General features: G+C 59.4%; 1 protein-coding gene across 2 annotated transcripts in view; it reads left to right on the top strand.

Moving 5' to 3' along the window:
• The first annotated feature begins 7,099 nt into the window (after positions 1-7,099).
• SARDH (sarcosine dehydrogenase) overlaps positions 7,100-14,093 on the top strand; it is a 65,315-nt gene continuing 58,321 nt past the window's right edge. The window contains exons 1-6 of one of the 2 annotated variants that reach the window (XM_082842723.1): positions 7,100-7,217; positions 8,544-8,902; positions 10,037-10,215; positions 11,691-11,870; positions 12,575-12,698; positions 12,888-12,988. In XM_082842723.1, the coding sequence (XP_082698849.1) occupies positions 8,572-8,902; positions 10,037-10,215; positions 11,691-11,870; positions 12,575-12,698; positions 12,888-12,988 (915 nt within the window). In that variant the 5' untranslated portion in view covers positions 7,100-7,217; positions 8,544-8,571. The remainder of the gene's footprint in view (positions 7,218-8,543; positions 8,903-10,036; positions 10,216-11,690; positions 11,871-12,574; positions 12,699-12,887; positions 12,989-14,093) is intronic. The other variant, XM_082842722.1, reaches the window with a different exon arrangement.

The following is a 14,093-nucleotide window of genomic DNA, read 5'->3' as shown; positions in this document are numbered from 1 at the left end:
GATGAGAGAGGAAGGGTAGGGAAGAGCAAATAGTCCAATTTCATCACAGCTCATGTAGAGGTGATGGGCGCTGCCTGAAAAGAAGAGGCTTGGTGTCTGTTTCCGGCGGTGGGTAGGGAGATGGGCTTTCTGTTGCTGCCATGACAAACTGCCAGCACACGCTGTCGTCGTAGGGTTCCGTGCGTTACAGGAGCCCCACACAGGTCCCCCTGGGCTGAAATCAAGGTGCTGCACGGGGCTGTTCCTTTCTGGAGGCTTTAGGGGAGAATCTGTTCCTGGCCTTTCCGGCTTCTAGAAGCCGTCTGCATTCCCTGGACCATAACCCCTTCTTCCATCTTCAAAGCCAGCGGGGTTGTATAGCCGACCCTTCTGTGGTCACATCTCTCTGTCTCCCTCTGACCACAGCTGGGAAAGGTTCTCCACTTTTAAGGACACGTGATCAGATGGGTCCCGCCCACATAATCCATCTCAAGGTCCTTCGCTGTCATCACACCTGCAAAGTCTCTTTTGCCACGAGAGGTAACGGTGGTCACAGGTGCCGGACATTAGGATGTGGCCGTCCGTCTCTGGGGGGGCCGTTGTTCGGCCTACAACGGTGCGTTGGATACTCTGACCAGTCTCTCTTGTAAGCACAACAAAAGCGGTGGGAAAGTGTTTCTGATTTCATCCGTGAGCCGGTAATGAAGGAGAAACACTCAGAAGCCAAAAGGTGAGTGTAGGCAGGAGTCCAGAGAGGCCAGCTGGCTCCCTCGCGCAACCTAGTGAGAGCTTGAGTACCAGTTCATAGAGCCCGGCTGGGTGTGCAGGAGAGGGGACAAAGCCCAGCCCCCCACCAAAGTACCAAATCTAATAGGTGAGCTCTTTCTTGAAGCTGGGACCCCAGTGGACCTCTCTCTACACGTGAAGACGACTGGGAGCTCACCACGGCTGTAGCCACCACAGCCATCATGGACGGCAGAGAAAATTCTTTTTCTTGGACCTTGACAGTGGGTGGAGGGAAAAGCAAAAACTTCCCTGAGGACGTGTTATGGGTCCAACTCTATCCCTCCCAAAGAGATACAATGAAGTCCCAGTACCTGTGAAAGTGACCAGATTTTGGAAATAGGGTCCTTGCATGTGTAGTCATGTTGAGATGAGATCACGAGCGTGGGCCCTGATCCAATATGACTGGTATCCTTATGAAAAGGGGAAATTTGGACAGAGAGACAGACGTGCACACGGGGAGAACAGGCTGTGAGATGGAAGCAGGTCCTCCTTTAGAGCCCTTAGAAGCGGCCGGCCCTGCTGACACCTTGATCTCGGACTGCTGGCCTCCAGAACTGTGAGAATAAATCGCTGTTGTTTGTGGTCCTTTGTTACATCAGCCCTAGGAAACACATACCATGTGTAACTCTAACTTGGCACCTAAGAAGGTTGCCGCCTGAATTTGCACTTCCTGCGGGTCTGAAAAACTAGGAGCTGAGAGCGTAATGTAGGATCACAGGTTGTTGATACTCCTGAGTGCCCGGAAAAAGGAAACGCAAATCATCTCTGGAAGAATCCGCTTTCAATTTCAGCCTCAAATAGTCCCTGAGGGAAAGTTCCGAGAAATACACACTCACTGTCCCAAAGCACAGGTAACACAAGGAAATGGGTAGCAAACACCACAGGCCACTGCATTGGATCCACAAGCAGACTACAAAATAATTGTGCTTAAAATCAGCCTAAAAGGGATCGGAACTGTGTGTAATGACCAAGGAACCATGAAAAATAACCAAGCCAGTTAGACAAACGAAACTTCTAGACCTGTAATCAAACTTTGGGACCATCGGGCAGCTGGGCTCAGACTGGACACCACAGCATGACATGGCGTGGGTCAAGGAAGAAGCACTGTTGGGAGACATTTGCAAGGCGAGCCTAGAAGGCAGTGTTGCTGGCGGAGACACAGTGTGTTTGCATTCCAGAGGATGACACCGTCACCCCTACCCTAAGGCTACCTTCTTATAGTAGGAGCAGGAGAAGATGGCCTTGTCAGAGGGAGAAGTACAAGCAAACTCCTTGGGTTCCAGTGCTTATGGGAGTTGTCTGGGAATGCCTACTGCCCTGCCCTGCAGATCCTGGGGTGCGGGACGGGCTACTCTTTCTCTGATTCTGTCTAATCTGAGCCACAACTCCTGAAGCCCACGCGCCTAGAGCCCGTGCTCCGCGACAAGAGAAGCCGCCGCAGTGAGAAGCCCGCGCACCACAACGAAGAGTAGCCCCCGCTCGCCGCAACTAGAGAAAGCCCACGCGCAACAACGAAGTCCCAATGCAGCCAAAAATAAAATAAATTAAAAAAAAATACTCCGTAACAAAACTTGTCGACCAATACTAAAGCTGAACTTGAACCAAAATTTGTGACCTTGATAGCTTGCATTGCAAAAGCAGAGGGCTGGAAGTAGCTGTTCTTTTCACACATAGTCCTTCTTTCAGGCTGGAACGAAACATTGATTCCTTGAACAAAAGTTTTATGTCTCCGCTAAGCATTTTCAACTTATCTATTTAAAATGTCATTTTGGAATTCCCTGGCGGTCCAGTGGTTAGGACTATGCGCTTCCGCTGCAGGGGGCATGCGTTTGATCCCTGGTTGGGGAACTAAGATCCCTCATGCTGCGCGGCAAGCCAAAATTAAATAAAATATTCAGACATAAAGTGTGTGGCCTCCGTTTGTTTTTTAAAAAAGTAATTTTTCCAAGTTGGAAAAGTAATTTTAACAAATTTTCCAAGAAAATTACAAATGTATTAAATGTGCACAGATTACAGGGTTTTAAAATTACGGCTCTGGCTCAGATGGCTGTCTTAGGGTGGCTGGTTCCCCCTGCTCTAGGGTGGGTGGCAGTGGGGAGCTTTCCTGAGAAGGTTTTACAACCCTTGTGGGTTAACTCAGACTCCTGTTCCTTAGTCACAAGTTGATGAATTTATTTTCCTTAACAATTTAGTTTTGATCTTTTCCTTTCCCTAGAAAAAGAAAACCCACACATGCACCTAAAACCTATGTGGGCGCACTGGAACCGTCTGGTGCCAGCTCATGGGAGCTGAGGGTGTAGCCTCTTCCCAGGTCTCTATTCGGTGGCGTCCTTCTCATCGGCAGGTTGAAATTGGCCCTGGTGGGGGCATGTACACGGCAGAAGTCAGCCAGCGCTCCCCGCCTGGAGAGCCAAGTGTTAAACGTTTAGCGGCACCCCACTGTATAAGGATGCTCGCTAACAACGATTAGCTATGACAGTCCTGGAGGTTAATACACTTCACAGCATAGCTTCAAAATACATAAAGCAAAAACACACAGAATTATGGGAAGAAGTGGACACATCCCAGTCGCAGAGGGGGACACTCACACAGCACTCAGAGATAGCCGGCGGTATTCAGTAATCCCTGCCAGGGGAGTGTTCCGTGTGGAGGACAGCGGGACAGTCAGACAGAGCCCAGGCTGTCACTCCCAGTGGGGATCCACCTCCCTGCCCGTCTGCAGGTCCCCTTTTGGGGACAGTCCCTGTCCAGGGGGCTGCATCCCCAGTCTCTGGGTCCAGCGTTCCCGGGGGTGTCATACTCACATGTGGCCACCAGGGGACGATGTTTCCTAGGAAGGCCCATTCTCCCCTGCTGTCTGGATCTTGGTGCTGGCCCCGCCCACACGGGCTCAGCGGCCAGAGTGACCAGTTCCAGCCCTACATTTGTTTCCATCACAAATAACGTTGGAAAGAAATGACGGAGTGAAGTGGGAGCCTCAAGGCCCTGGCACGCAGCTGCCCACGCCCGCTGTGTGTGCGTGGAGGTAGGGCCCAGGTGGCTGCAGCCCGCAGCCGTCCTCACCTGCCCTGGGCATGTGCGTCTAGGGGGAGGGGCACCCACCTGCCTCTCTGGAAGGACCACCACTTACCCCCAGATAATAAAACATTGTCTTCACGAAGGCATGGGCAGGGAGTTGATGTCTTTTTTTTTTTTTTAAGGTTCTTATTGGAAAAATAAAATCTTGGCAGTGCAAATGCAGCCCTCAACAGTTGTTCTGGAAACTCCCCTGGTCCATGAATTGCCCGGGTCTGGTGCCCATTAGCTGTGTTCTGTCTTGCTTTTCTCATCTCTACAATGGGCAACAGTGTTCCTCCCTCCCCTGAGATGACACACACGAAGTGCTGGCCCCCCTCGCGCCCCCCCCATAGGTGTGCCCTGGGGCAAGGCTCAGGGGCAAATGGGGCCGGTACCAGGTGTGGCTGGGTCAGATGTGGCCAGGTACTGTTGGCTGGTTACTTAATGTCCCTCCTCTGCAGGGCCACACGCAGAGCTCTAAGGAGGAACCTCCTCCTCTGGCCAGTCCCCCTGCTCCACCCTGGACGTCTGCCCAGTCAGAGGGCGGCCTGCAGACGCCTCCCTCTGCCCTGGGAGCCTGGCCAGCAGGTGGGTGTGGAGGGCTGGCCGGGACTGTGGAGAGGGCCAGTCTGGGCCAGAAGGAGGTGTCTCAGGCCTGGTAATAACATGCAGAGAAACTTACAAAAATTCCCTGAAACTGACAGCCCCGGGGGGTTCCAGTCCCTGCTTCCCAGATGGGGAAAGAGGCTCCTCGAGGGGAGACCAGCCCAGATGGCGCAGCAGCCTGGCAGCAGGACCCTGGCCCAGGGTCCCTAGCTGGAGCCTGCCCACCTCCTGACCTGTGGCCCTCTTCCAGACCCAAGCAGCACCCAATCGATGACGAATCCTACAACGCTGACCCAGAGGCAAGCCCAGCCCTCCAGCCACCACCCCTCGTCCAAAGTCCAGGGGGACTGTACTGCCCGCTTGCTTGGGACAATTTTGCAACAGCTGCCTGTCTTTGAGCGGTGGGCAAAGAGAGGTCTGGGCTGCCTCGGCTGCTGTCCTGGGGCTGTAGTGACTACTGTGTCCCTCGCCTGGGCATCTCGTGTCTATGGGTCTGAGGAGGACATGGTCATGCTCCTTCCTAGCCCTCTCTGACCTGTCCTTCACCCCATCCAGGGAGGGCACCCCTGCCTCGGGCTGCAAGGCCAAGCCTGCCATCTGCTGAGTGACCGGGCTGCTGTCCTCTCTGCCCTGGACCCCAGCACTGCCCCGGGAAGCCTTGTGCTGGTGGAGCCAGCCTTCCTCCAGAGAGGCCAAGGGGGGGTGAGTGACAGTCTCTGTCCCCATGATGGCGACAGCACATAGGCCAGAGCCCCCAGCCACCTCCTCCGAGATGGCCTCCTGGGTTTCTGCTGGAAAGAAGGACAGCTTGTTCAGGACCACCCCCCAACACAGCCAGCCTCGTGGTCACCTTGCCCCTCCCTGCCTCCATCTTCTTCCTGGACCCTGAGGCCCTCTAGGGCAGGGAATGGGTCATAGTTGCCTCTGGGTCTCCCTGCAGTTCTCTGCATACAGTAGGTGCTCAGTAAATGTAGAGGGCAGACAAATTGGCAGTAAGACAGTTGGACAGCTCAGTGGGAATAAGTACACACATATTTGTTTGTCTGTATTAATCACAGCAGTATCGTGCCTCCGTCACTCCCTGTATTAGCAGCTGGCATTACTATTTTGTTCACTGACAGAAATTTAAATACTTTCTTTGACCCAGTGGGAGGAGGAGGTCCTATTTTACATCAGCACCTATTCTGATTCTTTGCACAGTCAGAGGTGGACGTACTTACTCGTTCCAGATTTCCTCTGGACGCCTCCTCTGGGCATCTTCTGCCTGAGCACAAACCAGACGCCCTAGACCTAGCTTGAGGCCCCACTCCGTCTGTCTGACTGCAGGCTTGGTCTGGCTCCCCCACTAGCTCGCTGTGTGACCCGAGGCAAGCTGGCTCCCCTCTCTGGGCCCTGGTGCCCCCAACAGTCAAATGGAGGCAGGCATCCCTGCCCTGGGAAGCTGGTCGCTGTGAAGTGGAAAAGCCAGAGGCTCACGGATGTCTCGCCCAGAAACAGAAGGATCTGGGAGCTCTGGAGGGCAGACAGGTCAGGAGCGCTGTCCAGTGCTGGTGGTGCGGGCAACCCAGACTTCCTGACCTGCCTCCGAGGGCAGTGAGCGCCCCTTCCCTGGGGGTGAGCATCTGAGGCTGGACAGGCAGCTCTGTGCTAAGGCCCTGGATCACCCCACCAAGGAGCCCCAGCCCCGGCACGACGCTGCTGCTGACCCAGCACTTTCTGCCCACCTGGCCGTGCTAAGCTCCCTCTGGCACGGGGAGCATGGCGGGCACAGGCAGGCAGGGGTGCACGGGTTCACCTGCAGAACCCTGTGACCCCTGTTTTAGGGAGGAGGGGGAGAGGTCACCTGCCCTGGCGCTACTGCCCTCAGAACTGCCCGCTTGGCTGTGCCCGGCCCGCCTCCTAGAAGCCTGGTCGTGGGCGGTGCATCCTGCCCCAGCCAAGGGTGGGGGTGGGATGGGGGCTGGCAGCGCCTCCAGGGGCGGAGCCAGCGGGTGGTGGGGGCGGGGTTGGCCCCGGTTTCCCGCCTGGCTGTTGCTGGGGAGGAAGGAGGTGACGGCACTGCTGCAGCCACTGGGCCCGGCACTGGCAGGCCACTCGGGGCCCAGGGGCAGTGGCCGGCCGGAGGTACAGCCCTTGGGAGAGCAGGGCCCAGGCCCTTCCCTGGGCCGGCGGGGTGGGGACAGGCCCAGAGCTGGCTGGGCACGACCATGGGACACTCTGGGGGAGGCCAGGGGGCCTGGGCACCCTCCCAGCCCTTCTTCTCCCGCTGAGGCCTGTGCCTGGACCTTCCCTCCATCCCCCCACCCCCGGGCCCGTCATCCTACCGCCTGCGGGGAGGGCTTCTCTGGGCCGCCCCGCTTAACAGCACGAGGCCAACCCGGTCTGTCTGACCCCGAACCCTGGCAATGAATGGTCAGGCTGCGGAATCGGGTGGGAGAGAGTTGGAGGGGGCAGAAGTGCAGATCAATGTGGAAGCAGCTGCCCTGGCGGGAGGGCACTGGGCTGCCCCTGCTGGGGCCGTGCCCCCTCTACCCCCAGCCTGGGTGGGAGAACGGGACTGGCCATGCGCCGGGAAGGGGCACGTGGCAGCACGTGGCAGCCCCCGCGTTGGCACAGGGGGAGGGAAGAAGGAGTCTGGGTCGGAGGCCAGGAGGAGGGGGCGGGGCAGGGGGCGGGCAGATGCCTGGCCTTGGAAAGGCTTCCCGGGTACCCACGTGACGCTGAGTTTCTGACAGTAGGTCCTCACTGTTGGTGGCTCCTGGAAGGTTAAGGAAATCCAAGGACGAAAGGTAAGTGCAGACACGAGCCGGGCTGCACCTCCCCGTGCCCAGGGCGCCTGAAGCGGGGCAGAGCTGACGGAGGGACTGGGGTGCCCGGCCCCAGCCTCCAACCCCCCACCCCGAAGCCCCTCAACTCACCCCTGCCTGCTCCCTCCTCTGCCCCTACCCCCTGCGGGGGGGGGGGTCTCTGTGGTGAGGGCAGGGCAGCCCTGACCAACCTGAGAGCCCGGGTGCCTGCGGGGGAGCGGAGGGGGTGCAGTGGGCAGTGCCCACCTGTGAGGGCGGGAAAGGGTGTGGCAGTGGGTCCCCCCCCAGCCTCTCCTCCCCCAGACCAGGCCCCGAGATGTCTGCGGACTGGGAGTTTGGGAGGGGGCAGGACAGCCAGCAGGCTTGGCCACACGGCGGCCCTGTGACCTTGGTCACCTTGGCGGGCCTCCTTGGGCCTCAGTCTCCCCGCTCCGTGAAATGGGAACAACAGTCATCTTGACTTCCGAGCAGAGAGAACGCGTGTTCCCGGCTTGCCATGTGGCACATGCTTGGAAATGGAAGTGGTCTTAATTAACTGGCTAATTGATATCAATCATGGCTATTAACGTAGGTGCAGGACCCACCTCAGTCCCTCGACCACAGCCAAACCCTCTTACTTTTCCTGCTGATCCCACGAGTGGGCCCAGGAGCCTCTCTGAGGCGTCCTTTCCCCTCTGTGTTCCTCGCCTCCGGGGAGACACCTCTGCTGCATCCTGTCTCCTTAGAAGGTGGGTCCCCGTCACAGTTTTCTTCTTAGAATTATGAGGCTCTTCTGACCGGGGAGGGATGCGAGGTGAGCCCTGCAGGCTACTGGGAGGTCACCCAGGAGGAGGGAGGCTGGTTGCCCCTCCTCCGAGTCCCTACCTGGATTCGAGATGGCCCGAGGGAGCCGGGGGCCTGGACCCCGCTGCGTTGCTCACCTTCTGCCTCGGGTCCCAAAGGGCTGTGGAGTCAACGTGGCAGAAATAACTTCTGTCTGGGGCTGAGACGGGAGTTGCCCCGGAGGGCGTGCTGGGTACAGGCTGGAGGGTTGGGTGTCCCTGCCCCAGGCTCCCCGCCACCCACCCTGTGGCCCTGCAGCCCTGCCCCGCCACGCACACTGCCCCCCTTCTGCCCCCACCGTGGTCTCCCCTGGGCCCAGCCAGAGCCTGTAGCGTACGAGGCCCTCAGTACACGTGGACAAATGCACGGGTGCACACGTGACGTGGGTGGGTGGCAGGAGGACGGCCGGAGGGTGACAGCGCGGGGGCCCTGGGGCTCCCTTGCACAGAGCCTCTGTGCCCCAGGCAGCCCCGACTCTCTCCCCAGCTCCCTGCGGTGCTCGAGCTGAGTCCCCATGGCCTTGCTGAGCCGAGCCCTGCGTGTGGCCGCCACCTGTCCTCGCCGGAGCCCTGCCCAGGGCCTGGGGCTGCGACTCCTGAGCAGCGGGGCCCGGCCCAGCCCTGAGAAGAGTGTGCCCTACCAGCAGACCCTGAAAGAGGCCCGGGACCCCCGGGCAGGCGCCCAGGGCCCAAGCCGGCCCCTGCCCAGCACAGCCAATGTGGTGGTCATCGGCGGGGGCAGCTTGGGCTGCCAGACCCTCTACCACCTGGCCAAGCTGGGCGTGAGCGGGGCGGTGCTACTGGAACGGGAGCGGCTGACCTCCGGGACCACCTGGCACACGGCGGGTAGGGGCCTGGGTGCACGTGGGGGCGGGAGGGACGGGACTCAGCCAGGGGCCAGCTCTGGGTTGGCAGCCGGAGGCCTGTTAGAGGCAGCTGAGCTGGAGGGGGAGGACATGGGGAAAAGACGCGGGGTCCTTCTGAGGGTGAGCCTGCGTGCCCCCTGAGTCTCTGAAGAGCTGCAGAGGGGAGGAGGGAGCAGACACTGACTGGGGGATCCTGGAGGGCAGAGCAGAGACCAGAGCTGGGAGCCCAGGCAGCTGTGTATTCAAAGAGCAGAAGCCCCTTCCCTGGACGGAGCTACCCGGGGTGAGCGCCGTCCACGGGGTGCAGAGGATGGGCGGGGAAGGGGCCATCAGGGGGTGTCCTCCGTGGGCACCGTGGTTCTCAGCCAGCTAGCCAGTGGGCATATAGTAAAAGCACCTACTGTGCGCGCGTCCCCAGGGCAGCCAGCCTTTTGCCTTAACCCTGCGTTGAGTTTGCCAGGCTCTGCGGGGAAAACGCTCCCACTTTGGCCAATGTGAGCCTGATGTCGCTGGATGTGGGGCTGAGAAGAGGTTCAGGCATCACGTGTCTTGAGAGCTGACACAGCCGGCCCTGCACGCCACTGCCCCTGCCTATCCACCGTCCTGTCTCGGCTGGGCCCACACAGCCTCTCCCCCACCGCTACCTCTCCCCTGGCCCCCCCGCTCCCCAGACTCTGCTCGGAAGGGAGCAGCTTTGTTGGTGAAGGGGCTGCCTTTGGACCTCAGTCAGTCCTGGGTTGGGGTCCCGGCCCCATCATCACCCGTCCTGTGATCCTGGGCACAGAACCGTTTGGTGCTGCCTTAATTTCACTATAAAATAGTCACGCCTGCCTCCCAGGACTGCTCTGTCACCCAGTGACAGGCTCAGTACACAGGAGGTGCTCCATAAATGGCAGCCTTGGGTATCGTCACGCTCTGAGCTGCCCCAGGGCGACGTCCTGGAACTCAGCTTTGACCCCGTCACTTCCTGCTCATCAGCCGCTCGGGGCTCTCCACGGCCTGCAGAGACGCTCCCCGCCCACTGCCTGGTCTTCAGGAGCCCGGGCCTGCTGGGAGGAGCCGGGCTGCCGCACTGCAGTGGGGGGCTGACGGCGCCCCGCCCCTCCCCCGCCAGGCCTGCTGTGGCAGCTGCGGCCTAGCGACGTGGAGGTGGAGCTTCTGGCCCACACGAGGCGCGTGGTGAGCCGCGACCTGGGGGAGGAGACGGGGCTGCACACGGGCTGGATCCAGAACGGGGGCCTGTTCATCGCGTCCAACCGGCAGCGTCTGGATGAGTACAAGAGGCTCATGTCGGTGGGTGCACCCCTGCCAGGGCGGGGACTCATGTCCTGGGTGCACTCCCGCCCGGGCGAGTGAGCGGCGCGTGTTGGTGTGTGCCCCCCTGCCGGTGCTGGGTGGGGCAGCGTAGCACAGGGAAGGAGCCCCGACAGATCTGGGTTCAAGCCCTGGTGCTGCCCTTGCTGGTCGGGCCACCTGGGCCAAGCGGCGTTGCCTCCGAGCCTCGGCATCCTCGCCTTTAAAATGGGACCGTTGCGTTGCGCAGCACCGTTTGCCGAGCCTCAGGGCAGGAGAGGCCCGATAACCGGGAGTTATCGGCATGCACGGTGCTCACAGGAGTCAGGATGCATGATGAGAAACTGCAGTCCCCAGGAGGAAGGACCACCCTTCTCCCGGCACCGCTGCCGGGGCTGAGGGAACGCCACTGTGGGCGAGACGGCGGAGAAAGCCTTCCGCTGTGGAAGGCCCTCTGCTGGGGTGGAGAGTTGATTCTTCACCCAGGGCAGCCAGGCCCGGACCCCAAATTCCAGGGCGTGGCTGAGACTGGCTCCTCCAGCAGGTCATTCCTTATTGAGCACCAGCTGAAGAGCGGCTCAGGGCCCAGCGGGCAGAGAGGCCTGTGTGGGTAGCAGAGGTACATTGTCACAGGGATGCCGCGTGCCTCTGCCCGGGCGGAAGCAGCGGCACCTGGCTTCATTAGAACGGGCTGGGTCTCTGGGGTTAGGAGGTGGCCTCATTCTGCCTACTCCCCCCACCTCTCCCCCCCCCCCCCCCGCCGCCTTGCTCACTCATCAGCTGCGATGGAGGCTCCAAAGGTGCCCAGGCAACCTTTCAGCTCAAGTGCTGAGCGAGGCCTCTGCAGCTTTTCATTCCCACTGCTCGGAGAGAGAACCTGATTGGCTCAGCTCATCTCTAGTTGGGCGGAGCCTGTCCCGATGGATGGCTGCCTGGGGGCATTTGATTGGCTGCCCTTGGGCCAATCAAATGAGCCGGGGGTGTGGTCTGTCACACAGTCCGGGGCCTGGGACAGAGGACTGCAGCGGTCTCTCGTCTGGGGAGCTGGTCTGACCATCAAACCTGGTTGAAGCTCAAACTATCAGACCTACGGCGATTATTTTTATTTATGTTATACAGTAAATGCTTATGTGCCAGGGACTGGTCTAAGCTCTTTAAAGGTGTCAGCCCCGTAAACCATTATCACCCCCATTCCCCCAGGTGACGTTAGCAACTTGCCGCACGTCGCATGGCTCATGTTAGAGCTGGATGGGGGAGGCGGGGGGGCCCCAGAGCCTGCTTCCGAGCACTACCCGGGCTCCTTACTCTTCCTCGGAGCTGGCCCGAGGGACGGGGGCCGCTGGGGCACGGTGGCCGGCTAAGGGTTCCTGGGGGACACAGGGTCTGAACTGACCCTTGGAGGCCCAGATGGGGAGGAGAGTGGCCAAGGGGGTCTGCTCCCCGAGGGCTCAAGTACTTTCCTCTGGGTCCCTCAGTTGGGCAAGGCCTATGGCGTGGAGTCCCACGTGCTGAGCCCAGCAGAGACCAAGGCCCTGTATCCGCTGATGAATGTGGATGACCTCTACGGGACCCTGTACGTGCCTCATGACGGCACCATGGACCCCGCCGGCACCTGTACCGCCCTCACCAGGGCCGCCACTGCCCGCGGAGCACAGGTACAATGGCCTTACGGCCCTGGGTCCCCTGCTCCCAGCCCACCCCTCCTGCCTAAGAACCCCAAGACCAGAAGGCAAGAGAACACGTGCCGTTCTCTCTGCTCCACATAGGACCTGAGCCTCTAATCCGATCCTGCAGAGGCCGGCCGGCCTCAGGTTTGTTCCCCATGTCAGCTCTCCTCCCTTCCCCGAGGTCTGGCCCTGCTGGAAGAGTGAACCCGCCCCAAATCTCTTCTTGTAATTTTTATCTTCTTTTGTCTCGAATACACACATAGTTGTAGGAAAGATTAGAAAAGACAAATAAGCAAGACAGAAGAAATGAGGATCACCCAGAGGTAACCAATGTTGACCTTGTAGTTTTACTGCAAGTACTTTTCTATGAAGATGTATATGTAAGTCAAATGGAGACAAACTGCACTGTATGTGACCTTTTACCGCAAGCACCTGTCAGTCAAATGAGCCCTCCTTTTCTTTTCTTTTTTTCAAAAAAAGCCTCTGTCTGGGGGGACGAGTTCTCCAAGTCAAGGAACACGTGGAGTTAGTTTCCACCCTGTGGTCACCCCATTTCCCCAGTGGGGTCACATGAAGCCTGCCTGAGCAGAAGCAGGTGTCCCGGGTACCGCCTGGGCTGGAGGTAGGAGAGGGTAGGTGGTCAGTGCTCAGAGCGCCCACATGGCTTTGGAAGCAGCTCTTCTCGCTCTCAGGTCATCGAGAACTGCCCGGTGACTGGCATCAGTGTGCGGACGGATGATTTTGGGGTGCGGCGGGTCGAGGCTGTGGAGACAGAGCACGGCTCCATCCAGACGCCCTGCGTGGTCAATTGTGCAGGTGGGAACACGTTTCTTCTGGGCTCCCAAGTGGCCACCCCGGCTGCCCCCTAAACCTGGCCTTTCTTAGGGGTGGGGGCCCAGGCGTGACCTGGGGAGTCACTGCCATGGCAGACAGGCCTGCAGAGGTGCCCAGCTGGCTGGCCCCCGCCAGGTGCCAGCAGAGCTCAGCTGTCTGCTCTGCCTGCAGGAGTGTGGGCAGGCGCCGTGGGCAGGATGGCTGGCGTCAAGGTCCCGCTGGTGGCCATGCATCATGCCTACGTCGTCACCGAGCGCATTGAAGGGATCCAGGTGAGTAGACGGCCCCAGGCACCAAGTGGGTGGTGCACGGACCTGGCTGTGAAGCCCAACGCTTGTAGGTTCCTTCATCGCCCTGAGCGTCAGTGGCCTCATCTGTGAAATGGGACTCCTCATGACTGGAGGTTTTGGGGGGCCTGAGAATGAAATGAAGTAGCACAGGCATAACCCGAGGGTCCCGACCCCCTTTGCCTTCGGAGCATGGCTTCTCATTGATGCCCAAGCCCATCCTGCCTGGTGCGGCCAGTCTGGCTTCTGCCATGTTCTGTGCCCCAGGTGCCAGTCTCAGAGGACATTGATCCCTGGCCCTCAGAACCTCCCAGGGAGCCCTGGAGACACCTCTGCCAGAGGAGGCGGTGGGGGAGAGGGGAGCTGTGCGCCCCCTGCCCTCTCTCCTCCCCTCCCTTTCTACCTCCCCTCTCCTCCCTTTCTACCTCCCCTCTCCTCCCTTTCTACCTCCCCTCTCCTCCCTTTCTACCTCCCGTCTCCTCCCTTTCTACCTCCCCTCTCCTCCCTTTCTACCTCCCCTCTCCTCCCTTTCTACCTCCCCTCTCCTCCCTTTCTATCTCCCCTCTCCTCCCTTTCTACCTCCCCTCTCCTCCCCTTCTATCTCCCCTCTCCTGTGCTGGTGGCGGGTGGCTTCCTGTCGCCTTGTCACTGACCACTCCTCTTTCCCTCCAGCCTCTTCCCCCTCCCTCCCTCCATTATCCCTCCACTCATTTCCTTCCCTCTGTTCCTCTGGCCATCCCTGCATCCATTCATCCCTCCTCCGATCCCTCCCTCCCTCTAGCCCTTCATCCATCCATTGATTCATCTATTTATCCATCCATTCGTCTGTCCGTCCTTTCTCTCATGTATCCATCCAGCCATCACCCCCTCTACCCATTCATCTCTCCCTTCACCCATTCCTCCATCATCCCTCCGTTTACTAATCCATCTAACCCTTCCTCCCCACCCCTCTCTGCATCAAACATTCACTGGATAAGCTCTGTGCTCCAAGCCCTCATCTAGAAACTGGGACTATAACAGAGATAAGAACCTAGTTCTCGCCCAGGTGAGCTGGGGGAAGGTACAAACAAGTAAAGGTATTATTTATTTT

This window comes from Leucopleurus acutus (genome assembly GCF_964270905.1).
Source record: "Leucopleurus acutus genome assembly, chromosome: 7".
Lineage (NCBI taxonomy): Eukaryota > Metazoa > Chordata > Mammalia > Artiodactyla > Delphinidae > Leucopleurus > Leucopleurus acutus.
The sequence above is the reverse complement of the archived record's forward strand: the minus strand, read 5'-3'. Positions and strand labels throughout refer to the sequence as shown.